This window comes from Pezoporus wallicus, unplaced genomic scaffold (genome assembly GCF_028554395.1).
Source record: "Pezoporus wallicus isolate ANWC-B61680 ecotype Strahan unplaced genomic scaffold, APGP_CSIRO_Pwel_v1 contig_8542, whole genome shotgun sequence".
NCBI classification, from domain to species: Eukaryota; Metazoa; Chordata; class Aves; order Psittaciformes; family Psittacidae; genus Pezoporus; species Pezoporus wallicus.
The window spans coordinates 1,836,295-1,863,690 of record NW_026640148.1 but is presented as its reverse complement, the minus strand read 5'-3'; the positions used below and the strand labels follow the sequence as shown (position 1 = coordinate 1,863,690).

Below are 27,396 nucleotides of genomic sequence, written 5' to 3'. Positions count from 1 at the left end.
ATTGAAATGACAGAACTCCATACTATTATCTTCTAAACACACTTTCTATTTGCCTAAACCTCTCAGCTGTCATCAGGTGAATAAATAATTCTTCCTTTTATACACACACACACGCACTTTGGTGACAGTTCTGACATGATTTTCTAAACCTTTATCAAGATCCAAACAAATTACAGCTATCACCAACGTATTTCAGTATCGAGTACCTGTGCAAATTCATTTCTTATTTAAAAGACACTGCTTAATTTTCAGTATCAAATACCACAGACACCTGTAACAGAAACACGGAAAACCGCCTGGATCCCAGGAGGCAACAAGCCCATCACGCAGATGGTGCAAGTCTCACCGAAGCACAGCGACTGCTCAATAGGATTCTGCTGGTTAATGGGATAGTTACCAAAATAATCAGAATAAACTATGAACAAACCGTTATTTCCCTTTTGCTGGCGCTTTTATTTATTGATTTGGTTCAGGATTCACTCTGTCAGAATACCTTTAAAAAGAAAACTGAGGCAGATCAGCTCTGGGAGTTTATGTATCAGCGATAAGGAAACAGTCATCAGTCAGGAGGGAAAGATGGAAACCGGCTGTCAATTTAGAAATCATTTTAATCCATTATGGGTCTTTTAAAAGGAAGCTAAATGTGGTCCATGGAGGGACCTTGAAAACAGGCTCACTCAGCCTGCAACGTGCACAGGTAACAGAGGAGCCAGGTATACCTGACAGCAGATCACCAATGATGGACACTTGGTCAAAGTGAAGAATCTGCAGCTTATAGGAGAAGAGTGGGTCATTAATGCTGTCACATAAAAGTATTTCACATAGCAAAGACCAACCTTTAAACGCTTTATACACTACTGCAACAATCCAAAACCAGACTTTCCTCCCTTTAGTTTCAGGGTTTTTTCTCTTCTATTTATGTGTATCTATGATCTCTTCTTTTGAGACCCTGGCACAGGGTGCCCAGAGAAGCTGTGGCTGCCCCATCCCTGGCAATGTTCAAGGCCAAGTTGGACACAGGGGCTTGGAGCAAGCTGCTCTAGTGGAAGGGGTCCCTGCCCATGGCAGGGGTTGGAGCTGGAGGAACTTTAAGGTCCCTTCAACCCCAACCAGTCTGGGATTCTATGACTTCTTTCCTTGCAGACTCTTCCCCTTCCTACCCTTCAGGTCTCACCGCTGCTGTGTGCTCAGTCACATCTGCTGAGACGGCCAATAACATTTCAAAGCACCACATTCGGGCTTTAAAATTAACATTCCAAGACTGAAGATTCCACGTGTCTCCTCTGTCTGCAGTCAGGGCTGGGACACAGCAACTATCACTTCCTCACTGTCTTAAAAGCTAGGACCTTTTTTTTCTATATTCAAGTTGTCATCTAAAATGTGCAGGCCACAGGTTCTTTGAGATGACTGGATCCAGCCCAAAGAAGCTCCTCTAACATATCCAGCATGCAAACAGTTTTCCTTATTCACCATATTATTTAGGATTTTTCTTTTTTAACCAATGCAGCTTTAAAAGTTCCATCAGTTTTTATAGGGATTTCTTAGTGACCAGGTCTCATCTGCAGATTTTCACTGTAGCCACTCACTCTCAGCGCTCCCATTCCCCATAGATACTGAGGGACTCTGTACTTCCTCAACAGCACAGAGCGGCATCATGACTTTCTCTCTTGATATATTAGAGATGTTGCATGCACTGTCTCGATTTAAAGTGATTCAGAAATGTCCAGTAAATAGTAAATATAGAAGATAACCAAACCTTGCAGTCTCACTGTTACGTGTTATCTGCAGTTTTAGGAGACTGGCCCAAGATGGAATTGGGGATGCTCTCTCCAGCCCTGTTTTTCAGGAGGGTTTTGGCACAGTTAAATGGCTCAAAAACTAAACCTATGTTTATTGGAAGTGCCTGGTTACCTTTATTTACAATGAAGGTACTGAATTAGTAAAGAGCTGATCAGATCATTCAGAAGAAAAATGCCAATGTTGGAACATTGGCAACTCTTGCTGCTACCACCAATGGCCATCAGAGGAAATCAAGGCAGCAAGCTGGTACAACTGGCTTTAGTTTTATTATTGTCTTTCAATAGGAGGAGTGGAGGAAAGATAACTTAAACACAGCTAAGGCTGAAGATAAACAGAAAAATAAGGAAAGCTTTTAACTTGGCCAGTAAGCCAAGTTTCCAAAGTCACTGTAAGGAGATGCTTGTTCTGAACCTGAGAGACATGGCTTCAAGAATTAGTACCTCAAAAATGGGGGGGGAAATGAATACATACGGTACTTCAGCGTACATTTATCCACCACTCACTCCATATTTATGTTTAATGATCCTTCAGAAGATTACATGTAGAGGATAAAGTTTTTAAAATTAAGTTAGCCACTTAACATGGACACTTTTGTGTCTTTACTAAAAGGCAACACTGCACCACTGAATATTCTCCATGCAGATAGCATCACCAAGTCTCGCATCCCCTTTGGATACAGTGTTTTGTAACTATGACACTTTATTATCCCTTTTCCTGCAAAAGGAAGGTACCACTTATTGCCCATGGGGTTTTTTATTTTATTAAAGTGGGATAAATTGCCCACGGCTTGGAAAACATCCCACCCCTTGGCTTTTCTGAAGATATTATTTAAAAGCCCAAAAGCACGTTAATACTTAACAAAAGCAGAGGGTTAGCCTATAAGAATATCGAGTCAGACATGTTATTTAAGGCGAAGGCTTATTTCATTGCTGCAGAAGGAAAACATGAAACCCCAGTGCCTCACCAGCACCACAGTAACGAAGAGGAGGTTGTAACGAATTCCAACCTAACCCTCACCAGTGGATTCCAATTACTGCGCTCATGGGAGAAGTGAAAACATTGACAAAACATAACACCATTTCTTCTGATAAAAGTGCTGAACAACGCTGCAGGAAACCGGCCACGGATGGAAGTCTGCAGAGAAAATCAGGTTCCCACTCAAACTTCACTCTTTTTGCCTTGTGAGGCTCCCCAGCACAGGAAAGGGTGAGCTCTTGCTCTACAGAGACCAGGAATAAATAAGGGATGCAAGTAAATAGCTTTGCTGTCAAATTTCAGAAGAACCATTATTAGTTAAACTTAGTGGGCTTTGTGGTTTCGTATACATTCAGCACAAGTCATTTTTCTACAAGCCTTTGGCTCCATCTGCTGACTTTTAATATTAAAAATAATTGATGAGGCTGAAAATGTTCCTGCTTTTGGACCACTGAAGTGCTCTACATTTCTGCAGGCTTCATTCCAAAGGTATAACCAAACACCCCAAGTTTGTGGTACAGTGATTTTGTCAGTTATCTTGAAGCACCAAACACACCAACTTCAAGGAGAAGTGAGCAAGCCTGGGATGCATAAGGGGTAAAAAAAGAGTACTGCTGGGGCCTACCAGAATCAGATTTAAGCAACAGGTTACATCTGGATGTCTGAGTTGTGGAATCACCCACCCATTAAAGCCCAAATCTGAGAAGAGAGATTCTGAGCAGACCAACACAAAGAATTGAAGATCTATAACCCAACCTTGTGAGAGCTGCGCTTAACACCTGCCTGGGCTGGTTTCAGCTTCTCCCATTCTAAAGCTCATTGCATTTATGAACAAAAGCATGATTAAGAATATTACTCTGGGGGCTCAAAAGCCCAAATATTTGCCTGTTCCAGCCCTGATTTGTTTCTCATTATTGCAGAATTCTGATCATTATCAGAGCACTACAAACTGGATGGAATTTCCACACAAAAAATTGCACATGAGAAACACAGCTAACAGGATCTTTAAATATAGCAGGGTAAGTCTTCAACCCCAAAAGTTATAAAATGGCCAGTGAAGGACTGAACAACTAAATCCATCATTAAATAAAAGCATCAATGAATACTGAGCTCTTGTGGCTGCAAATCATTTGAGTGGTAACTGGGATAATCAAGACATGTGACAATCTGGTTTTCTTTGTGACTTTCAGTACCTGCATTCGAAGAAACCCTAACAATTCCCCCCCCCCCCCCAAAACCCCAGCACATTCAGCTTTCCTGTGCCATTCTCTGCACACTCTGAAAAGTACTTTCCTCTTATGTTCAGTGCAGCAGACACAGCCTCTCAAACCAAATCCCACTGGTTACAAGAGCTATGTATGGGGAAGAGCATTATTTTAACATGCCATTCATAGCTTGTTCACCAACTGCCCCAAGAGTCTTAATACTGGACTTACAAACAGGTAAAAAGCAATGGATGGAATATATTATTTTTGCAAGATAATTTAAACACAGAAATCTTAACTATGTAAAAGCTAAGATTAAACAGAATCTGAACCAGACTCTAAAGCTCACCATTTATTACAGAGGTGGGGGAAAAAAAGCTCATCTTTGTGGCTTTGTAGACCACCACCACCACAAAAAACACCAAACCACCAAAAACCCCTCTGAAATGAAAACACAAAAACCCCTCTTCAATATACAGACTCCAAAAAGTCATTAAATGTTTGTAATGTCTCCTTCAGAGCTGAGACTGAAGCTAAAGCATCCACTACAAAAGCCGTTACTTTCAAAGACTGAAAATAAAACACAGGAATTCAAGTTCTGAACAAGCTTCCCAAGAACTTTTAACAGCACCTGAAACATCAGGAAGATAAAAGACTCATTTCTACATGGTCATGCTCAGATAAAGGTACAGATCCCACAGATTCAAAACTAACTTCATGAACGGTTCACACTGGGGAAAATTTAACCCACGCAATTAGAGATTTAAATAGAGACATTAAGGAAAACCTGAAGACACAAACATATTTAAACCTAAGTCTAACCTGCTGCAAACTTCATGTTCTATATACTGGCTATTGCAAACCCCCAGCATGTGTATTATAAAGCACTGTGCATAATTACAACAACTTTAATCACATCAATGTATTCTGTCAAAGTCTATTTAAATCCCGACTCCGTAGAAAGCCCTGGTTGGTGTCAGGGCAGGTAGATAACACTGAACAAATGAAAGGCAGGATTAAAACTTCACTCCCGGGCTGGTCAGAAGAGACCTTTGTCCACCTGGGACAACAGCGTCACACGAAACAGAGCAGTGATACAGCATCCCATGTGTTACACTCACTGTGCCAAAAAGCCTCAACATTAGGGATTCAAAATAACATTAACTCAGCCCACTACACATTGTGGCTATCCGACGGTATGTTTTTACAACTGTTTGTAATGTACATGTCAGATGGCCTAAGTCTTTGTGACTCACACCATAACCACAAAGCTATGCCTAAACGTTAGCTGCTCTTTCTCCCCCACCCCAGGCAAGTCTGATGTGAAAGCTTCTTTGCCCATCTCTCCCCATATATGAATACTCAAAACATCTTGTTAGTATTAACTCCGTGCAACCCCCATAGACAACAATTAGAATCACCCTTATTTGGGAGGAAAAAAAACCCCAAACAACCCAACCAACAGAAGAACCAGACCTAAATTTATCACACTTTTGTTTTTCTAATAAAAATGAAAACAGGAAGCTTGGGTAAAAGAGATCCTCAAAGCTCCCAAATTAAACAGAAAAGTGATAGAACCCTCACCTTCACATTGTCATTGCTATTTTTAATAGAAAATTAGCATCATTTTTAAAACATGTTTAGCTTCCTGCCCAAAAATCCCTTAAAAAAAAAGAAAAAGAACAAAGAAAATAATCTCAGTGTTTCTGGAAATCCACCAAATCAGTTCAGCATAGAACTGCTGTAAAGGGACAGAACCTACTGAAGCCACAACCGTATTACCTCACAGCATGTTCTTGTTCCTCTGATTTCCCCTATACCTCATCTCCACAGTAAACCTGAACTCTGCAAACACTTTTCCACACTCTCCCCCATAGATTTTTAGAGCAGCCTCTCCAGAAGCAGGCATCAAGCCTGTGATCACAGAACAGGCAATCACCAACATGCGCACATCACACCCCAGTGAAGGGGATTTAGAAAAGGCAGTTCAACAGCCTGAACTGATAGGATGGGCAGTGGGTGGGCAGTGAAAGGGAAGATGAAACCAAAGCAAAGACACAAGGAAAGACTTAAAACCCCTGAACTTTGCACACTACAGAAACTGACTACAAATGTGCCTTGGGACTTCTGACAACCCCATCAGCACTCGCTGCAAGCAGGAAAAGCAGAGCCATCAGGATTTCTACCAACTCAGAGGTTTCCACCATTTTCCCACTATTTAGGGAACCGCATGCCTGAGCAATAGCAACAACAGGAAAGAAACACTACAAATAGAAACATGTCATAGAAAAATCGTTCTTTTCCAATCACCACCTGACTCCAATTCTCCTCTAAAAGTTGATATGAAATAGCCCGGAGTGGATTTGGGGTTTTACTTTCACAACGATTTGAATACTTCTTTGCATTTAGAATAAACTGGTGTTTTGTGTTGACCCAAAGCCAAACTGGGCACTTCTCTTGGTCTTACTGAGCATTTATTTCAATCCTTTACTAAAAATACGCATTTTCAGGTTTCCCCTTACAACCCCCCTGTTCTGTGGTTTTGGCTTTTCCAGTGTTTGTGGTATACCTGCATATTCCTCACTCCCTGAACACTTCAAATCATTGCCAACTAATCTCCACAAGCAGGATCAATGTCTTCAGTGAGGCCAAGAAAATACCACATCAGTAACACCCATCATTCAAACTGAACTGATTTAGAATAGCAATTCCTTTTCTAAACCACCATTGAACTTGTTGCAGTCCTACGTACTAGGTGCTGCAGGTGAGACATCCTCTTCCAGGGATGGTTAGTATAAAATTCATTATATAAATATTATATTAAGATAAAGCAACTACAACATATCTGAAACAAAGGAAAAGCGGTTAGATGAATACTAAGAAAGAGCAGAAATACTTTAAGAGGTTCCAAAACCTCACACAAAACTTAAGTGACAAACTTCAGAACCATTTTCAGCACCTCCATCTCTTCTGCTGAAGAAATAAAATGATGCCTATGTATGACCACATCATTGCTTCCAATGGATTCAACTGCTCTCATGGCTGATTTCTGCCACCTGGATCAAACAAGGAGCAATGCATCTCTGCCCTTCTTTTGCTAATCTATTATGCACTTTCTCTACAGAATAGAACTTAAAAGCAGGTTGTCTAGATCAAAGACAGCTCAATTACTAAATTAATTTCCACAAACGCCTGATAGATTTTAAGTCTACTATTTAAGCATTTAAAGATGTATCCGCTACAGGAGCCCTCTAAAAAGGCTATTTGACCTTTCCTTCTGATTTCTAAAGTGTGAAACGTTTATTCTTGATTATTTATTCATTAGAGGAAAAAGAGGAGCCAACTGCATTTTATGGTACACGCTTTCAAGCTCATCTTTACAAGCATGAAGAGCCTGGGAGTTCGTAGTTTTCACTTCAGACAGTTGTGAATGAAAATCTGTATCTCGGCATTTATATCGTGTTCATCACATCACTATCTGGGCTGCTCACATAATGGTATTATTCCAGCTGATCCTGTAAATATTGGTTCTCTGTAGTATTACTTACTCTTTCATTTCAAACCACACCAGCTATTACAATACAAAGTCATGGGAATCCTCTCATGAGGAGATGTAGCTTACGTTTAGCCTCCACAATAGGCGATTGTCACAGGCGTGGGACAACACAGTCAGGTGATAGAGTATATAATAATCTTATTATATATTTCTTTTCTAATATAGACCAACTCTGGATTCCCAGGCGCTTCTGCACTAATCCATTTTCACCTGTCTTTTGGTCAATTTTAGAAGTTTCAACAGCCTTGGTTAAATAATATTGTCCATATTCACATCCTTTTTTTGCCAGTGCCCTGATCTGAGCAGAGCATTATCATACACGGACCATAGCCGTGTTAATGCAGCCCTTGAATTGCTCTGCTGCTTAGAAGCCTGATCAAGTGAGGAATTGTACTGTCTACGGATGACCAAGGAAGACTAAAAAGTGACATTCCCTTCCTTCGTTCTGGTTACTGACATTTTGCCAAAGCCTCCAGCACTTGAACGTCAATATTTAAAACGTGGTAGTTACTCACTGCCCCAGCTCAGCCTGCTCATACTAAAGTTACATTCAGAGCAGGAATGCAGTGTCAAAGCTGTGTTTACCATCCAGGAGGCTACCTTTCCCATTGCTATTCAAGCGTTCCACCAAGATTCCTGCTCAGATGGTATGCGTACGTGCATGCGGGGCTGGTTCCAACTGAACTGGGTTAAGAACAATTCTACCTGATAAATCAGAAGAAATAAAAATGAAGTTAACGAGCTGGCAGCAGCAGCGATGCTAAAGCAAACAAGTTCTGCAAACACAAACCAGCCACCCTTTGGTTTGGAAAGTTATCATAAAGATTAACCAAAAAGACATTTAGATGAAAGTTTGTGATGGTTACAGCAATATCCATTAACTTCATTTCAAACTAACCTTGGACCCCAGCATATACAAACTCAAGAATCACAGAACGGCTTAATCAGGTCTTGTCCTTTGCCTCATCAGACCCGCTTCAGCTTCAGCCTATACAAACAAGGTCAAAAATTCCATCCCAAGGTATCTCTGCACTCCCTAATATTGAAGACAAAATCATCTGCACGGCCATAGCATAACATGCACACTGATGCACACATGATACCTCGTGCATCAACCATGGCCAGGCAGCATTGCACAGAACCTAGAGCGTGCCATTAGCAACACTGCACATCCAACAACACTGCACTTCCATGCAGAGCCTGGGTCCCAAACAGTCGTGTAAAGATGGGTTAAGTGCACAGAAGCAATGCAGAAATTACATACAATTCTGCTCCTTTTCAGATCCACTATATCAAGAAACTAGTACACTTTGAGTAATACCTCTCATCCATTAGAAGGTAACCTGCACCCCAATGCCTCTAGCCCATAGGGAGCAGAGGGTACATCTAGAGCTGTAGATGCATTTTAGTATTTGAAGAGTTAAGCGGCCAGTACTGCCTAGGCCACTTTTCTGCCTACAGAGATCACATTAGACACACAAGCTCCAAAAATACAGTGTATGGTTTGGATTAGCACTGCTCAGGTTGGCTGCGCTCCCCTGGCCTCCCTCCCTCCTGCTCTGACCAAGCAGAAAACATTTAAAACCCCCATAATGTATCTCCGGCTCCCTTTCTAGTATGTATTATCCCTGGTCCTGAATAAAACAAACCTTAACATACCAAGTCCTTTATCTTGCTCCCTCCTTTTACATGATCCTTAACAAAAAAATAGCAAGTGATATGACCTAAACCACTGTACTTCAGTAACAGGGAGTGAAAGAACAGCAGCATACTAATCTCTTCCTGAGAGTTTTTATTCCTGGAGCCTTTTTAAAGTTAACAGGATTTTTCTTCTTTTTAAAACAAAATTAAACTGGATCCTGTTCTTTGGGGTTTTATTTCAGAGGGCACAGTGTTGGCTTGTTTGGGTTTTTTTTATAAGATGTGAACTAAAACAGGAATAAAGAAACAAACCAAAACAAACCCCAGCCCACGCAGTAAAAAGCTACAACCCCATACACTGAAAATGAGGGAACTGATCTTTAGAAAGAGCTCAGCATCTGCTGCTCTTATTCCCTCAAGAGACCAAAGCCAAAAAAGATTTGAGCTGTTCTTACTGCCAGATCTAAATTTCATTCCAAGGGCACTGGATCAGGTCTTTAATCCTTTACTTAACCACAAAGAACTGTGCTGAGGAGTTTAGTTCTTCCAAAACAACTGATAACATCCTGGATGTTGGAAGCAGAGTACTTGCCTGTGTCAGCCAAATCCTGCGTGTTCTGCTTTTAAGTGCCACAGCAGATGCAAAACTCGTAGGATTCTCACTGATGTTTTCTAGGAAAGGAGAAAATCTCCAACACACACAAGCCCTGCTTAAGAAGTGGCAAAGAGTTAAAGAAACAGTTTAATACTTGCACGGAATTAAACTGCATATACAACATGATGTGTATATGCTTCATTTACTGATTCAGGATCTAAGATTCTTGTATGTTATCACATTTTAACACATATTACAAAATGCCTTTTCACGGTTTTATCAGTTACATCTCATTGATTCTCCCTTCAACCTGATTTCCTGAAGTGCCCTTTTTCACCTCATTTCAATGAACAGAAAATTCTCACACATTGTGAGGCAGCAGATGAGCCCCAGCATTTGGAAAACCTTTTATTATCAGCACTGGGCAAGAAAAATCCAAGCAGCATTGGCTTATTAAGATGTTATTTTTCCAAAAAGAAAAGTGCAAAACCCAGTCAAGATACCCTGCCATTTGGAAGGGGTGTACTACGAGAGCCAAAGAACTCCAAATCATAGTGGTAAGGACTGATTTAAGATTTCACCAATTTTGTTTTCTGAGATTTAAATGTTCTCTGACAAGACTTAACCATGCAACTGATTGCTGAGTCCTTAAATATGCTGACATTAGTTCTTACTACATGTATATATACTAAAGCTCATTCATCAAGGGTCTTGGGATAGGCTGAAGGACTCACATGGGCAAAAGATGATCTCTCTGTTACAACTTTAATAGCTGTGGTGGTTTAAGGAAATAGTCTTGTAAATACTGTTTAGGTTATTTATCAGACACCAGAGGATCTTTTTGTTGGATGAGCCATAAAAAGTACAGAATGCTTGCCAAAAAACAGACTGAGGTTACCTAGCCAACAAAGAAGCTTTAAAAACAGAAATCTCTTCTCATATCATGGAAGTGTATGAAGCCAGGAAGCTTTCTCAGTACCACACTTACAAAACGAGGCTTCTATAAAAGTTCATAAAGTCAACAGAATCTGACAGCAAATAGGCCCTTGCCAAGACAGAATTCACTACTGGCTTAAACTGACACTCATTTACTAGGAGACTTGACTAGATAAACAGGGGCAGGTATCCCTCGTTTTCCATATTTGATGTCTCAGATGACCTCTTGAAAGCATATCAGCTACTGGATATCTGGATAACTGCTCTCCAAGCACAAGAGCAGCGTTTCTTAACCACGCTTGCAACTTCTGAGATTTAAACATTCCACGTTAATAATGATGGCAGTTGCCTACTGCAAACCTCAGGGATGCAGAAGTTTGGACAGAATACAAATACTCATCTCCTCCTTTGGGTTGAATAGATAGGAGCTTGGATATAAAGCAAGAAGAAAGTTTCTACTTCTTACAAGCCCAGGAAGAACCAATAATGATCGGGGCACTTGGCTGCCACGTACCTACAGCATTCGATCACAGGTAAGGCAATGCTGAGTCAACACTTTCTGGGTGACCAGATTTATATCCACTACTGTGTACATCTGTCTCTGCCTCCTCATTCCATTCAGACTTGACCTCTTCTACAACCTTTCACAACTCTTTAGACAGAGAAAGATTCCTATTAACCAACCTGGCACATTTTCTGTGCCCTAAAACATCTCTAAAGGAATATTAACATATTACCTGGTTTACCCAATCCTCTAGCAGTTCTAGTGTGCTTGCGAATTGCAATCCAACACTGGAATCACTAACAGTGGGCAGAAGGGAGACCATAGACCACACAACATTTTGCACTATTCATCACACAAGGATTGAGACAGTCAGTGTTCAGAACTAAACTCCTGGTTCTTGCCTGGTTTTTTGCCTTTTAAGTAGCTGATGTTCTTAAGCTGTAATTTCTTTTTCACCTGGATAGAGGAAAGGCACTTCTTCCCCACTGAAAACAACACTTTCCTGTCTCAGTTAAAGTATGCCGTAAAAAGACAAAGCAGCACTAGAATTGGACAAACATACATTAAATTCCCTAAACAAAATATATTTAAATATCTTGAAGTGATTACCCCAAACCTATCCATAAAATAAAACAGATCTATATTGAAAAAACTATCGATTATTCAAACTCCAGGAACTTCTATAAAGCAAAACCAGAAATGTCAGGAGTTGTTACAGTTTATAAACTGCAAGACTGTAGAGATTGAAAGACCCCTGCAATAATCTTAAAGGACATTCAGAATTCTGCCAACACGACATTTTTGCTGCAGAAATCCTGGGTTCATGCTCTTCAAGGTGGATTTCAAGTGCCAGGGAGCAAATAGCACTAACTCAATTGGATAGCGAACTGTTTGCTCTGTCAAAGCTTTTTGCCAAACACATATATATAATTTTTCTTTTTGCTATATGGATAATCAACCCCAGATGGCAATTTACATAGGCAAGAGCATAAAGGAATCCGTGCACTGCTGGTGCTCTCAGCCTCAATCAGAGCAAGCTCGGGCGTTTGAGAATGTCACTGTTTATTTTTAATTGCTGTGTCCCTCCTTTGTGCAGGTTCAAGCGGTCAAAGATGTCGAAGTCCATTAGGAGAACTGGGAGGTGATGCCACTTCATTTGGGGAGAGGGTTCTTCAAATGAAAAAAGCAGCTGGTTTGTAATGTCCCTAAATGCCCAGTGGGCACCAGCTGTCAATCTCAGTTACCATAGGGTCAGGGCAAAAGAAGGTCAGAGAGAGTCATAAACCACAACGTGTTGTGAAATGTGCTTCCTCTGTTACCTTGTAGGCCTGAGAAAGGTTTGACCTCTTATAGGTATCCTAACCCAGCTCCAAACAATGCTAGTGGGGCTAAGTACAACACACACACACTTCCAAAAGCTGCTTCCCTTCCCTGTGCCTGGGTTTCCATGGACATGGACATTCACGAGCTGCTAATGGCAAAATGCACAATGCAGAACTCTGCCTGCCTCTATCACCACTCAGAGGTCCAAGCACATCTTCTGTTTCACACAAGGCAGTGCAAGGATGAATTCATTGACAGCAACTGGAAATAACTACAACTTTGAGGGAAGTTGTTAACGCCATAAAAGCCAAGTGGCTTCTCGTTGTCAATGACCCATGTGCCTGCTAACCTGCCTTTTACTTCACTGTTCCCCCGTCGCTTGGGAAGAAGCATCTTTTAAAGCCCCACTTCAAATCTTCCCTACCATCCTTCTAAACATGCAAGTTATTAACTGCACATTTGTCATTTTCCCCTTCACACACATTCTCAAGAAGCAGACTAATTCCTAAACACATTTCTCCAAAACATTCTTGGACTACACATGAAGAGCTGAACAGCCTTTTCCAGATACCATCTAGTTACGCATTCTTTAAGCAAGCAATAATGACTCTGCTCTGTCCCACCCCCTCCTCCAGAGGGCAAATCCACAGAACTCTGGCCAATGCTACGCTAAAAGGCAAGCAGTTAATGAGCCACACAAGGCCCCATTGGGCAGGAGCCATCATCACCCAGCTCTCACCAGCCTTGTCCTCCTACCTACTCCTCCCTCCTTGAGCCCATTGCGCAGGCAGGCCCAGGGCAGCAAGCAGGTCACAACAGAAAAGAGAAGGAATGCTGGCAAAGGCAAAGCTTGAGAGGTTGAAACCAGAGCTACAGTCCCAGCAAAGCATTTTCCCTGCAGGAATTAGAAGCATGGCTCCCAGAATGGGCTGCAGGATGCAAATGAGAGCATGGGCAGTGAGGAACTCCCCTGGGAAAGCAGACATGGGATACACATCACTCAAATCACTTTCACACAAAGGACAATATGATATAAACTAGATGGCCACAGCTCTCACAGGAGAGGATGACAAAAAAATCAGTTATCAGCAAAACAGTTCAGGTGGAATAAAAATGCCTCACCAAGTCCTTCGTTTGCACACTAAGCAGCACATTCACCCAATGAAAGAACACGCTCCTTAGATAACATGACTTGAAGGCAACTCTGACAGTCCCCAGAAGGGTCCCATCCAGCCTTGGTCAGCCAAAAAGCTGCCTCCTCTCAGAATGGCTGTGTCCCCTGGAAGTGCAGCTGCAAAATGCTCTACAGCTCTTGACCCATTTGGGGCAATTAATAAGGGGGGAAAGTCAGAGCAACTCAAATCAGCACCTGTGAAACAGGCCTCAGCTGTTCCAAGCATAAATTCACCTTGTTTGCCTTTAAAGAATGGATAGATTTTTAAGGAAATAAAACAGTAACAACAGTTAAGCAGTCCAAAGGCCATCAACAGGCTCTCCACAAAGCCCAATGGCAGCAAATCGCTGCTGCAGCCCAGCAGAACATGCTGACACCAACTAAAGCCCCAAACAAAGAGAATGTGCATCAAGCATTTCTGTGCCCTCGTGTCATTCCCTTCGCTTCCACATATCCCAGGATGTGTGCAGCCTACCCCGATCCTTCTGTAAGCCTTCCCACTGCAGCATGGCTCAAATGAAAGCAACCTCAGTCAAACCTTGTTCAGTCCTGGGGCACAACCTAGCTTGGAAACATGCCCACCTTGCTTTTTGCATTTGAAAGTCTAACATGCTAATCTAGGTCAGCATTCATTCAACTAAAACTGAGCAGCTAACTTTCCTGGCTGCCTTCTTTAAGAATCTCTGTGTCTCTTCCATTATAAACTAGCTTATAGGAGAGTACAAAGAAATTTTAAATGATTGAACAATTTCAGACTGGAAGAGAACACTCTCTTCTTTGTTGAGTGTCTCTTTCTATCGAGAAAACTGGGGGGAGTGAAAATGAGAGACTCACCTTCAGGGCAGGAATCTCCACATTGTCACCAAGGCTAACAGAGCCAGAAAGAATAGTCCCTGTCATCACTGTGCCTTGACCCTTGATAGAGAAGCAGTGGTCAACTGCCATAAGGAAGTGTCCCGAGGGGTCTCGTGATGGCAGGTAAGCCTGAGACTTCAGGACCTGAAAAAAAGCAGATAAAAGCAGCACCATGCCTGGGTGAAAAGCCATGACAGCCACGGAGCAAGAGGCAGGCAAGCGGATGATTGATGGAGCAAGCTTGCAGTTTTACTGACTTCAGGCATCTCCCAATGAGCTTAGAACGCACCAATGTCAAATTAAGTGTGTGCCACAGAGGAGACTCACACTTAGCAGCAGGAACACTTCGATTTTCTGCCTTACAAAGATTTGGTGCTGCACATTTCGCTTCGTTAGCAAAACTGCAGCGGCAATAAAGTTACTGCCAAACTCAATACAAACACTGCAGCAAAGCAAAAAGAAAATATCCAGTGCATCGTGTGCCCCCCCCTTTTCTTTCCTCTCTCAAAAGTACAATTTTACAGTGCCTTTTGCTACTTCAGCTTCTTGTGAAAATTAACTTGCGTACAGATATCAGTGCTCCATAAAGCCCATCCCTGCCTCCCTCCCAGCCAAACTATTACACTGGGTTCAGTTTTCAAAGTCCGCTTCCCCTTCAAGTTTCTGTTAACACTTCTTGGAGGACCAAACCACTGAAACACAGCCACACCATTTTCTAGAGACATTCTCCAAGTTTAGGATTTCTGCTTTGCTGACAAATGCTGTTTCTTAAAACCTGTCATCATAGACAGCAGAGCTGAATTATGAAAACAGTCATGTACCCAGCAGTGCTTCAGAGGAACTGGTTCACCCCCATCTCAAATCGCTTTTGATCTCTGCTCTAACATCAGCATATAAACTTGGCACTGCCTTGAAATGTCTGCTTTTAAAGTCAGAAACTGCTGGTTAAACCCAGCTTGTAATGGCAGAACAATGGAGAGTCTCTTATCAAGGACAGAAAGGACAGCTTGAAGCTCAATGCCATGGCTCACACCACATTTGCCAGGTCTTCTAATACTAGGTCTCAGTTGACAAACAGCTGCAGTATGGACATTTCCTTCAAAGGTTTTAACATCCCTGTAAACGTACCCAGAATCAGATGAAGGCAGAACTGAGGACCTGCCCTATCTCCACCTCTCTATGCCGTGGGCAGCCTGGTTCTTGCCAGTTCTAGTCTTGCTTTCCATCTTTTGCAGATGTGCAAGGCATGCAGTGAGCAAGGCAAAGTATCACAGAGAAAGACAGTTTCAGCATGAAGGCAGGAAGATGGAGCTACACCTGCTTCTGCCAGAACTCCCACATGTTGGCATTCTTTAAACAATTAAGCTTTCCACAGGTAATACTGACTGCCCAAACAGAAACCCTAAAGCTTAAGAGAAGTGCCAGGCCCTCACAACTGCAATCAAAATTGGCAGGTGCTATGATCTGGGCACAAACATGTCCCAAAAGGGTTCCTACTTTCCTTAAATTTAACAAATCAAATGAGTAAACTCAGTGGATTAACTCCTTCGTGCCTCAGCTTCCCAATCTAAATAGGGCTTAAAGTCACCTCTACACTTCCTATAGGTCTTTTGGAAGTAAATCAACTGTTTGCCAAATGCTCAAGACCACAGTGATGTGTGCCAAAGAAAAGTCCAGGAGGAAATCAATCATTCTTGAATGCAGAGCAGTATTTGAATGAAAACAGGAGGCCACACAGAATAATGAGCATTCAAACCAGCTACGGGCTACCTGCTCACTAGCTGAGCTCTGGCCATCCTGTGCAATGAATGAGGTAAGGGTTGTTTGGGATAAAGCACCATGCACTTAAGCACTGGGTCATAATACACACCAAAGGAAGGAGACAGTTCCCAATGTGTAACTTTTTCACTCCCAGCTTCACAGCTTTACTGTTCTCTTAACTGTGGTACAATTATAAATCACCTCCCAAGGATTTAGCAGAATTTTAAAGCTATTTTCTATTCATTAGGCTTTGCAATCCTTTACAACTTTAAAACCAATTTCACCACACGTGTAATAGCCATGTCTTAAGAAACAGCTCTTCAAAAGCACTGAAGCCTTTTGGAGCATCAACCTCAACTTCTCAACTGGATTTAGTTGAAAATGTCCCTGCTCACTGCATGCGGTTTGGACTAGATGAGTTTCGCAGGCGCCTCCCAACCCAAACTATTCTATGGCTCTCCATTCACTGGAACGACTCCTTAAAAGTATCAGGTTCCTTAAAACTGACATTACTGCATGAGTTTCTCAGCTCTACATACTAATACAGTGCACTTCAAAAGACTGAAAGCAAAGTTCAAGCCTATTTTGTGTTATTATGATGCTCTCGAGCAGGTACCTCGATTAATTCAGAAACACCTAGAGGATTCTCAGACTCTGGAGCTTCTGGTCCACCGGGCTTTGCTGCAACAGCAACAATAGGGCATCCGCAGAACCTGAAAGAGAGAAAGACAAGTGCTGTTTTCAACTGTCATTAAAACAATCGTAAGCTGAGCTGGAGTCATAGCCTTCACAACAGGAGCCAAATGCAAGGCAGCACATGATGAGTACCTGAGGCTGTAGGCAGACTGCAAGGACAGCAGAAAGGTCAGAAACTGCTGCAATCAACGTTCTCAAAACACACAAGTCTCAAAGGTGCCGAGAAGAGCAGTACTTCAGTAAGCCTCAGTTTAGCTTTTCTCTTACAATGAATTTTACTCAAGTCCTTAATATGCCATCATAAAAAAGCAGGAACTGCCATATCCAACTAAGCTTCGCTTTCTTGTCCTACTGAAACTCTTTTTCTGTACACCAAAACCTATTCCTTTGATTCTTCAATCAAAACATGACCTAACAGCTTCTACACCTCAGCAGCTGCGATCCAGTTTGTGTAACCACCAAATAAATACCATGTCTATGTTGTACCTTCTCACTGCATAACACTAACACTTCCACTTGCGAATCTCCCTGCCCTTCATTCATTATGTACTTCAATTAACTTACCTGAACAGAAATGACAAACACCATCCCAGCCAGAGCCATGTTATAGGCTATAACCTTCCAGCATTCTGCTCTCCCTACTTGGGGCAATCGCATTTCTCACCCCTAGTTAAGGCAGAGCTCTACCACTTCCTTATCTCTGGAGAGAAAGCAACTTGCAATTCACAACAAAGCTGCAAGCCCATAAACTAAAACCCAACAAAACCAAACCAAAATCAAACCAGAACTGGATGTTCTACACCCGTTTTAGCCAATCTGAACTCCAAACAACCCTTTAAACTGAAGAGCTTTGTTACAGGAAACTACTTCTCTTTAAATGTTATTTGTGGATGCAAATCTAGGGCTGCATTCGAGTTTCTGGTAATCTTCCCACTCATCACCTTTGCTGGATAATCATGTTTAGAAGCACATTGGAAGGGAAATGTAACAGAATGTATAACAAAAATACCTGATACACAAGTTCACTGTTAACATTACCAGCAACTTACTTGGTATTTTCCAAGGTCTTCTGCATTTTCTTTGTCATCTTCTCAATGGCACTTTGTCTCTTCCCCTCTGGAAGGAGATCTATTTTGTTCAGAACTACCACCATCTTCTGGCACGCAATCTGCCCAATGACCAAGCACTCTGCTGACTGCGTCTGCATCCCTTTTGTCACATCGATCACCAGCATCATCAGATCAATAATCTGCGCACCTGGAAGAGAAGTCACAGTCACTATTGCGGCAGCATCAAAAGGTTAAGGATCATTTTCTCAAACAGTTTCCATAAGAGCTGTCAGGATGTGAAGAAATACCCAGCAATATAAATACAAGTTGGACTAAGTATGAGCATCTGTAAATAAGACCTTGGGAACTTAAGCTGTTACTATCAGATCATAAAAAAATATGGAAGCATATGAGAGTTTACCTATTCCTCCATATCAACACTTTAAGGTTGTTACCACCGTGTTTAAAACTAAAAAATAAGCAAAAAAAGTACCACACACATAGCATTTGCTTCAAAGAAGATGATTTAAGAAGCTAAGCAATATGGTAGAGCCAAGGAACATACAGAACACTGCAGACAACTGGATGCTTGAAGCAATCCCAGTAAGAGCCAAGGACATGGCACATCACATCCAATCCTCAATGACACCCTTGCTTCTTTCAGAGCCCAAGATTTGATGGAAGGGAAGACAAGATGACCAACCCCAGCTGCAGGTTCATCTAAATAAATTGTGATGAAGAAACAATTTAAACCCTGCTATTTATACTATAACAACTGTACTGTCATTCACTCCCAGGTCAGCTCTACATAACTACATAATAAATAACCTCATACATAGGCACATACACATCCAATTCTTCAATCTCTTCAAGATCAAGTCGCTACAATTTCAGGCTGAAATAACCCATCAAGCTCATGGATTATTCGTATTTTGTTTTTCAAACCACTGTTGTCACAATCCCTTAACCCTGTGACTGGAGCAACCTGAGTTTCATGGATTTACCTTAGTTTTCAAGGAAGCTTTCAATGGATTTTAATGAACATCAGGCCTTCCACACATTCAGAATTTCCCTGTCTCACTCCAGGTAACTGGGATTCTCTGAGTACAGGAAGTACAGCACAGATTTCAACATTGAGAAACCTTAAACAGACTAAAACAAAGTTTAAGCCGAACTACCAGGAAATCCCACGTCAAAACCTACATTTGGAAAGAATACAGAAGCCAGAAATCACGCCTCGTTCTGAATTCAAGGACTTTTAATATCTGCCTTCAGCTTTTGATCGGAAGAACAAGAAATCAATACAACTGCTCCTTGTTCCTCCGACCTCTCCAACCTTCCCCCTGCTTTTTGTTTAAGCCTTCCCCATTGCTCCGACACCAGCTACCCTTGTTCGCAATTCCCATGAACTCCAGACAGGAAACGGTTCGGAGGTTGGAGTGCACGGCTGGGAGAGTGGGTGGGAGCTACTATGAATTTATGACCACAAATGACTGTTTTCAGCCTACCAAAGCTTTCATCTTGCAACAATGAACGTTAAACCCTTTGGAGCACTAGTGGGATAATCACATCTCCAAAGCTCTTTCAGGATTTTCACCAATCATTGCAAATCTCTCTCCAAGATAAACTTCACATCTTTAAAAGACATTCCAATTTTTATTGTTTCAAGAATTTTGCTCATTTACAGCTTGCTTAAGTTGCACCACAAGCACCAGCAGGGCTGTACAAAAGGATCGGGATTACAGAGTCATAGAATAGTTCGGGTTGGAAGGGACCTTCAAGCTCCTCTTACAAAAGTCTACGATCCTATAGGATTTAGACATGCTACAGACCTGAAGGCCAGGAAGCAAGAGGAAGGAACAGCATGAAAACAACTCAAGTGGGACACTTCATCAGATGCACACACTTCTGTGACTACGTAAAGGTGGGGTTTTTAAACACATACAACCTGCATTAAAATCCACCAGACAGTAATTCTCGCTACATAGGCGACACCCTTAAAATGAATGGGAAGAATTAAAACCAAACCATCACGACAAATTGATTATTAATAAACACATCTGTAAAATATGCACCTAGATAACAGAGAGGAGACTGAGATGAGCTCTTAGGCAGAAGCTCTTCCCTGTGAGGGTGCTGAGGCGCTGGCACAGGGTGCCCAGAGAAGCTGTGGCTGCCCCATCCCTGGCAGTGTTCAAGGGCAGGTTGGACACAGGGGCTTGGAGCAAGCTGCTCTAGTGGAAGGGGTCCCTGCCCATGGCAGGGGTTGGTTGGAGCTGGGTGAGCTTTAAGGTCCCTTCCAACTCAGTCTGGGATTCCATGATAAAACAGGAGACAGGATATGGGCCTGCACAGTTAAGAAGAATGATATGGAAGGGATGAGTGTTCCACAAGCCCTAAAAGCAGGCAAATGACTTGAAATAGCTCTGAATGAAGCAGACACATGCAAAGGACAGGTCTGCACATAAAGAAGCACAGCAATCAAAACCATGTTACCTGCATTGAAGCAGGGCATCGAGAACCAATGATAAAGTTTAATTATGGGGACATTATTTGAATACCTACAGAAAAACACATGGGTGTCACCTTCTCCTTGCTGTTTTATCTACAAAAGAGATGTTCAAATTCATTCAGAAAGATAAAAAATGCTCCTGAACTGTGATTTCTCACTTCACTTGGAAAAAAATAGTGAAAAGATCAACTATCAGAATAGCCTTCATGTGACGACACGCAGCTCAGATACAGCCCTGTCCAAGGCAAATTAAATAAACCAGTTGTCATCAGAAAATAGAAAGGGGTGGGGAAAGATGGGAATTCTATTGCAAGATAAGCAGCTAAACCACAGTGAAAACACAAAGTAAAGTAGATAGCCTGGTGAAGAAAAACAAACAGACAGATAACACATGAGCAGAGAGTATGTGGATACCAGCCAGGTCCACAACAGCAGCGCAAAGAAGAGACTGCAAGAAGCACCAGCTAAACGTGGGGCAGCAGCACAAAAGTACCCTCACATGGAAGAGAAAAAACAAAGTCGAGTCCCTCTTTGAACAGTCACATCCAACCCACTCTTGGGTCTGGATTTTGGGGAGTACCTGATTACGAACAGCCTTTAGGGAAGTAATTGATTGCTCTTTTCCCATAGGACCAGTTGAAGCAGAGACATCCTTGATTACAACAAGTCCTAAAAGCACAGAAGGCAACACCTCTGTTTCCCTAAACTGGCCATCAGCTCCATCTCTCAAAGAGAAGAGCAAAACAATACCACATAGACCACATCATCCACAGCTCTCGTGTTCCTGATGGAGCGTCTCGGCTCCTCTCCAAACACTGGAAACCACAGATGACACAGAAGAACAGTATGCATTGGAAAAGGTGGGCCTTGATGAACTTTTGGTCTTTAGGAGAAATTCACTGCATGCTCTGCATTTGTGTTATTTAGCATATTAGAGCTTCAAACCTTTAGTCAAACCAGAGTTTCTGGCACCAAGGCTGCAGACCTTCAGCCCCTGCATCAGATTCACTCCCTGGAAACATGCTGCATAGCATCACACAGCTTTGATTTCCACACAGCTCATACAAGCAAAGCACACTGGATTTTGCCCAATGAAGCTTAAGTAGACAAACTTTGCAATGTTTATGTGCTACTGCATCACATCCTTACACACAGGCACACAATTAATAAAACCCATCTGTTACACCAGCGTTCACAGGGTACCACCAGGTGAGAAACCAACCCGTGGACTGCACGTTTAAGAACTGTAAAGCACCGTAATTGCCATGTTTATTGTGTAACCGAATGTTAGGTCTTAAATAAGAACTCTCCTCCCACCTCCATCACAGAAGTCATTGCAGTTCTATATGTACGTGAGCTTAAAACACCTCCTGTTTGTGCAACCTGTTGCATGCTTGTAAGTTACACATCTATACGCACCCCCAAGCTCCCAGGCTGAGCTGTGTGCAGCTAGAGCTGCACAGCAAAGCCAACATTTACACCGAGTTAAAGAGGGTATTATTAGGTCTAGAAAACCAAAACATTTCAGCCTCTCATATTACTTCAACAGTTCTAAAAGATTACTACTGTTTTATGTGCACTGTACCCACCTGCAGAGCCATTCAGTTATGAAGTCCATGCACTAACAATCTCGCCCTTACTGAAAAGGAGAACCACAACGCCTTTGCAATGAACAGACAACATCTCAACTGTCTTCTCTTCAAGAAATGTATAGAATCAGACTGGTTTGTGTTGGAAAGGCCCTTAAAGCTCATTCAGTTCCAACCCCTGCCAAGGGCAGGGGTACCTTCCACTAGAGCTCATCTCAATCTCCCCTCTGGCAGGGTAAAGCCATTCCCCTTGCCCTGTTCATACAGGTCCTTGTCCAAAGCCCCTCTCCGGGCTTCTTGTCAAAGAATCACAGAACCATTAGGGCTGGAAGGGACCTTTGGAGATCATCTACTCCAACATGCTGCTACGTAAATGTAGGTCAAGGACATTACAGCGTTTACAAGTACTACTATTTTGGCAAGCACAATTTTAGCTGGGTATTAGAGTAACCAGAATCCATCAACAAAAAGCCAACCGGCTTCCAAACAGTAAAACTGGGCTAGTGAAAGAAAGAACAGAGGTGCGGGTCACATCCCTGGGTGGGCAAGGGGAGGTTTGTGCCACCTCAGGCACAGATTTGACTCATGGCTTCTTTAAGCTACTGTGCCCTGTCCTGCTTCAGGTAATCTTTTCAGCTGACTTTGCACAAACAGTGCAATTCCTGTTCACAGGCACCAAAAGGAAACAGAAAATGGAATTTGAAATGTAAAAATAAAGTAATTGTGGGCCATGGGCTATAATTTGATTTCACGCTTTACAAGGAAATGAAAGAGGACTTCCTTAAACATACCTTGCCTTTTTTCTTCAATGTGCTTTTTACCATGTTAGGATTTCCTCCAGTGCAGAAGAGAAAATAGGATTGTAGAAAATGCACCGTTCTCAAGTATCATTGCTACTCAGGGGCAAAGCTCGGTTTTAATGTGCACTTCCCATTCTGGGGAAGAGGAAATTCTTCAATTAATAAACCGGGTGGACTGAGGCGAGTTTTTAGGGTTTAATCAATTTCATCTGCAGGCAGCATAAAAAGCCTGACTATTCCAGCACTTCGGCCTCCCCGATCCCCCTTCCACAAAAATAATAAAATCAATGTTTTATCCCAAATTCTTTGAGGTTTCTATCTCCTGTCTCAGGAAATATTGTCTATATCATGCCGTGAGTATGAAACTTCCCCTTTCCACACACCCCCTTTTTGTTAAGGATCTTTATTCAGTAACAACTACATTATTCTCCGCTTTCATACACAGTAACACTGTGGGAGATGCTACAAGGCACGCAGGATTTTGCTAGGCACCTTAGGGGAGGCATTGTGATGAATAAGGAAGATGTTTTATGGGATAGGAAATTCCCCCGAATTGAAGCAGAAATAAGAGCTGTGAGGGGAAAGAGCCGTGCGCTCAACTGGAGCGCATGAATTACACATGAAGAAGCCCTTTACAGAGCAATGCAAATCAGGGATCAAAACTGATACCACAACTTTCATTAGGAAACACTTTGAAAAGAACAGGAACTCGCAGACTTCAAGCATCCCACCACCATTCCCAGGCACCACTCCTGAAGACTGCAGTGGCTGTAAGCACATAGGGAGCCGAGCAGCTTCAGGCTCTGGATAGTTGGGAACACCTCTGATAGCAAGAGCCAGACTGGCCACACACTTCTTTCTGAATGCACAGTAAAGCTTAGAATTATCCATATTACATTTGATGTTGGAACTATAAAGAAACCGCTGGTTGCACAAATTCCCTTCAAATCAAAACCAGCTACTAAGGTCTTTCCTAAACTGACTGCTACAAAGAGAAAGCAGGATGACCATAAGGACGCAATTCAGAGGAGTCCATTTCTTGTATGTGAAATAACCCGTCCTTACAGTTACGTGTATTCAACTACAAACTCTAAATGATAGAAAGAGATAATTGCTAATAAGGAATAAGAGAGTTCTTTTGCAAAAGACTTCATGCAAGAATCCAACTGGAGTACTTTATACCCAGACGGAACACTGTGCAGTATCATCCTGAAGAGGCTACAGGCAATGAAAGCTTCTATCCTCTCCTTTGACAAGCCCTCCAAGGAACTTGGAATATGTTCTAACTACATGTCAGAAACAAGTCTGCGCTCTTTGAAGAGAGGAAATGCCAATAATGATCAGAGTATGTCAATAACCTCAATTGGCCATGCTGAAGTAGCATGAACAGAGCTTATAAAGCCTCCATGAAGGTCACACTAAGACAGACTAAGGCATATCTTTCACAAGTTTATTACTATATGCTGATGCATCGTGATATTGCACACAGGAACAATCTTACATTCAATGGACAGCTTACTGAGGAAAGAAGAGATGACCCTTCATAGGGTAAAACCAGAGGTTGCTTCCAACCTAACCTATTTTATGAGGAGATAGTGCTATAAGAGGGAAAACACTTAAAACCCACAAGATCATAGAACAAGACCTGCCCATGTGCATTTTCCAGGACACCTGGTGATCTTAGGCTTAAGTAATCCATTATTATGGGTAGGCAAGCTTTGGGTAGGACAACTCTGCATGTAGGCCAGTTACTGTAAAGTCCGTTATGCCCCCCTCTCCAAGTGTTTTATTCTTGCTACAAATTAAACAATACTTTTTCAGAGACTAGAACCAGAAGCATGAAGTGAGAAACACTGCCTCAGTCTTCACTCAAAGCTGAATAAACAGTCCACGTACTGTCAGGAAGTGTTGGAAGACACTCAGTAAGTACAAATGCATTTATACAAATACTAGTACTATTACTTTAGAAAGTTATGAAAAGACATAGTCATTATATGGTGTTCAGTGCAAAGCTGGTTTATGTTTAGAAGCAGTCCGAACAGGTAAAGTATTACACTGTGTATGTGATGCAATACTGAAATGAAATCCTGCATTCAGATCTAATCACTTTCTGAAAAAGGAACCTGGAAGGTAAAGCAGCCTCAAAACCAGGAAACAAGACAAATGCAGCTGCATTCTTCACATACAACTTCATTTACAAAGAAAAATCCATGTTATCAGCATGCAATGACAAGCACACACGAAGCTGAGCGAGAAGGGAAATAAAACATCTAAGAGCACAATCAATTATGAAACTGTAAATCACACAGCAACCCCAAACTCAGCGCTGCTGACACCATCTGGCTCCAGGCAAACGAAAACACAGATTTGACATTGCCACAATTAAGATTTTCAAAGCTACAACCAACTGGATGAAGTTTTATCCTTTGTAATACATTTCTGGGTCTATCCTGTGTAAGAGGCATCGGGATGAAACTTAAACCAAGAGACACTTCATTCTTGCTTTGAGCCTCTGAAATGTTCACATTGACTGCTTTTAAAGATGACATAACAAATGAGATGAGTAACTACTAGGGTCTGGCATTTCAATTCCTCTTCCTCAAAATATTCCTGAAGAAAAGCAGAAAACCACCATAAATAATATTTTCCTGCAGACAGGGAGGCACAGGGTAAAAAACCCTGCCTTGTAATACACAGCACAGGTGAAAAAAGGAGGTAAAGCATCACATGAGAGAAGACATCCTTCTGTCACATGCATCCAAGCCCTTTCCTGTAATACTACCTATTACCTGATCTGTATTTGCACACTGACAAGGCACGAACTGGACAGAGTCCAAAAGAGACCTCTACTTATTTTAAGGATGGAAACACTGACTGTGGTAGGGTTTAAAAAGCCTACCTATCTTGAAAAGCAACCGTCACTTTGAGTAGACACAGATGACTGCTACAAAAAAAGTCCGCATTTGCTGAACTGCACAGCGCCATGGTATTTCAGCTGCATTGATTTCTGCCTTGGCTTCAAGTCCAAAGTGCATAAATTGTGCATTAGTTAGCAAACATTAACTTTTTAAAGTGTCATTCACACATAGCTGTATGCAAATGCAGACACCAGTAAAGCTGGAACGTTAAATACTGAGCATACTGTACAAAACTAGCCTAAAAGTTACCCAGTGTTTTAGACTGAACATCATTACGCTGCTCATCATCTCTGGAGGACAATGGCATATAGCAAGAAAAAAATGGTTATTTCATACACATGAAAGCAAAAAGCAAAGAAGAAACCCACGGGGCTGATCCTGTTTGGGTTGTAACCTTCTTATTTTTGTACTATATGCCTGTCCTGCACCTCGCATGAAAAGGTTCCGTTCCATAATTTGGCACCCAGGCTATAAAACACCAACAGGAAAAAGCCACGTCAGGTTTCTAGGGTCACAAATGACACGGGGAAATAGCACCTGTAACTCTACTGATTCCTATCAGACCCAGACTTAGAGGTTCACAATAAAGTGCCCTGTTCCTTCTGTAGAGAGTGGAGTCCATAAAACAAGGTTTCTGCAACGGCGTGGCAGTGAGCTGTACAGTAAATCAACACTCTGTGTTTGTGCTTCAGGGAAAAGAAAGGTGCTAAACAAAAGATGGATACCCCGCTTTGACCTCTTCAGCTGATAGCGTGTGCTCAAGGTCCCAGTAAGCTCTCCTATGGCCCAATGAGCGACTAATTCAAGCGCCAGGCTTCTCAGAGCTGTTTTGCTTTTGTATCAAGGTCACGTGTGGTTTTGCACTGCTCTGAAGTATTAAACATAACGTTACTCTTGGGCCTTACACAGTGACCATAAATGGTCCCTGAAGGTCCATAAAGTCTTTAGAACAAACACCGAAAAGCAAACAGGTCAGGAGAAACACGATAAACCCCAGCACAAACCTTTTTATAGTCTTGGCTCGTATCAGCTCTCTACAATGCCTGCCACCAAGTTTCAAAGACAAAACACTATTTACATGTGATAATGCTAATTATGTTACAAAAACTATGACCACCCTCCCTCTCCACCTCAGAGTGCAGACAGACATTATCTTTGAAGCCATTTCCAAGACCAGAAAGAGCAAACGGTGGCTAAAGCAGCACAAAACGAGTCAAGCATCCAAAGAACTAAAGCAGCACTGAACCTGCATGAATGAGGACATGAGCCCATCCCCAGTTCTGCCACACACCTGGAGTCTTCTGCTCCACCTCTGAAGCCGCACTTCACATCAGGCAGAGAGACACTATTCCCAGCCTCAGGAATGTTGCACCCGAGTGCTGACATAAATAGTGAGCGAGAGCCTCTGTGGTACTAACAGGCATGGAAATTCCTGTTACTTCCTTACAGGAAGCAGGAACACAAAGCTTCAGCCTACAGTAGGCTATACATTTAAAGGCTTATCAC

At 42.1% G+C, this 27,396-nt stretch overlaps 1 protein-coding gene across 1 annotated transcript in view; it reads right to left on the bottom strand.

The window, feature by feature from the left end:
* Positions 1-27,396, bottom strand: part of EEFSEC (eukaryotic elongation factor, selenocysteine-tRNA specific) — a 101,675-nt gene that overhangs the window by 52,674 nt on the left and 21,605 nt on the right. The window contains exons 2-4 of the mRNA XM_057417555.1: positions 18,072-18,279; positions 16,943-17,039; positions 14,545-14,709 (exon numbers count right to left, since the gene is read on the bottom strand). Of these exons, the coding sequence (XP_057273538.1) occupies positions 14,545-14,709; positions 16,943-17,039; positions 18,072-18,279 (470 nt within the window). The remainder of the gene's footprint in view (positions 1-14,544; positions 14,710-16,942; positions 17,040-18,071; positions 18,280-27,396) is intronic.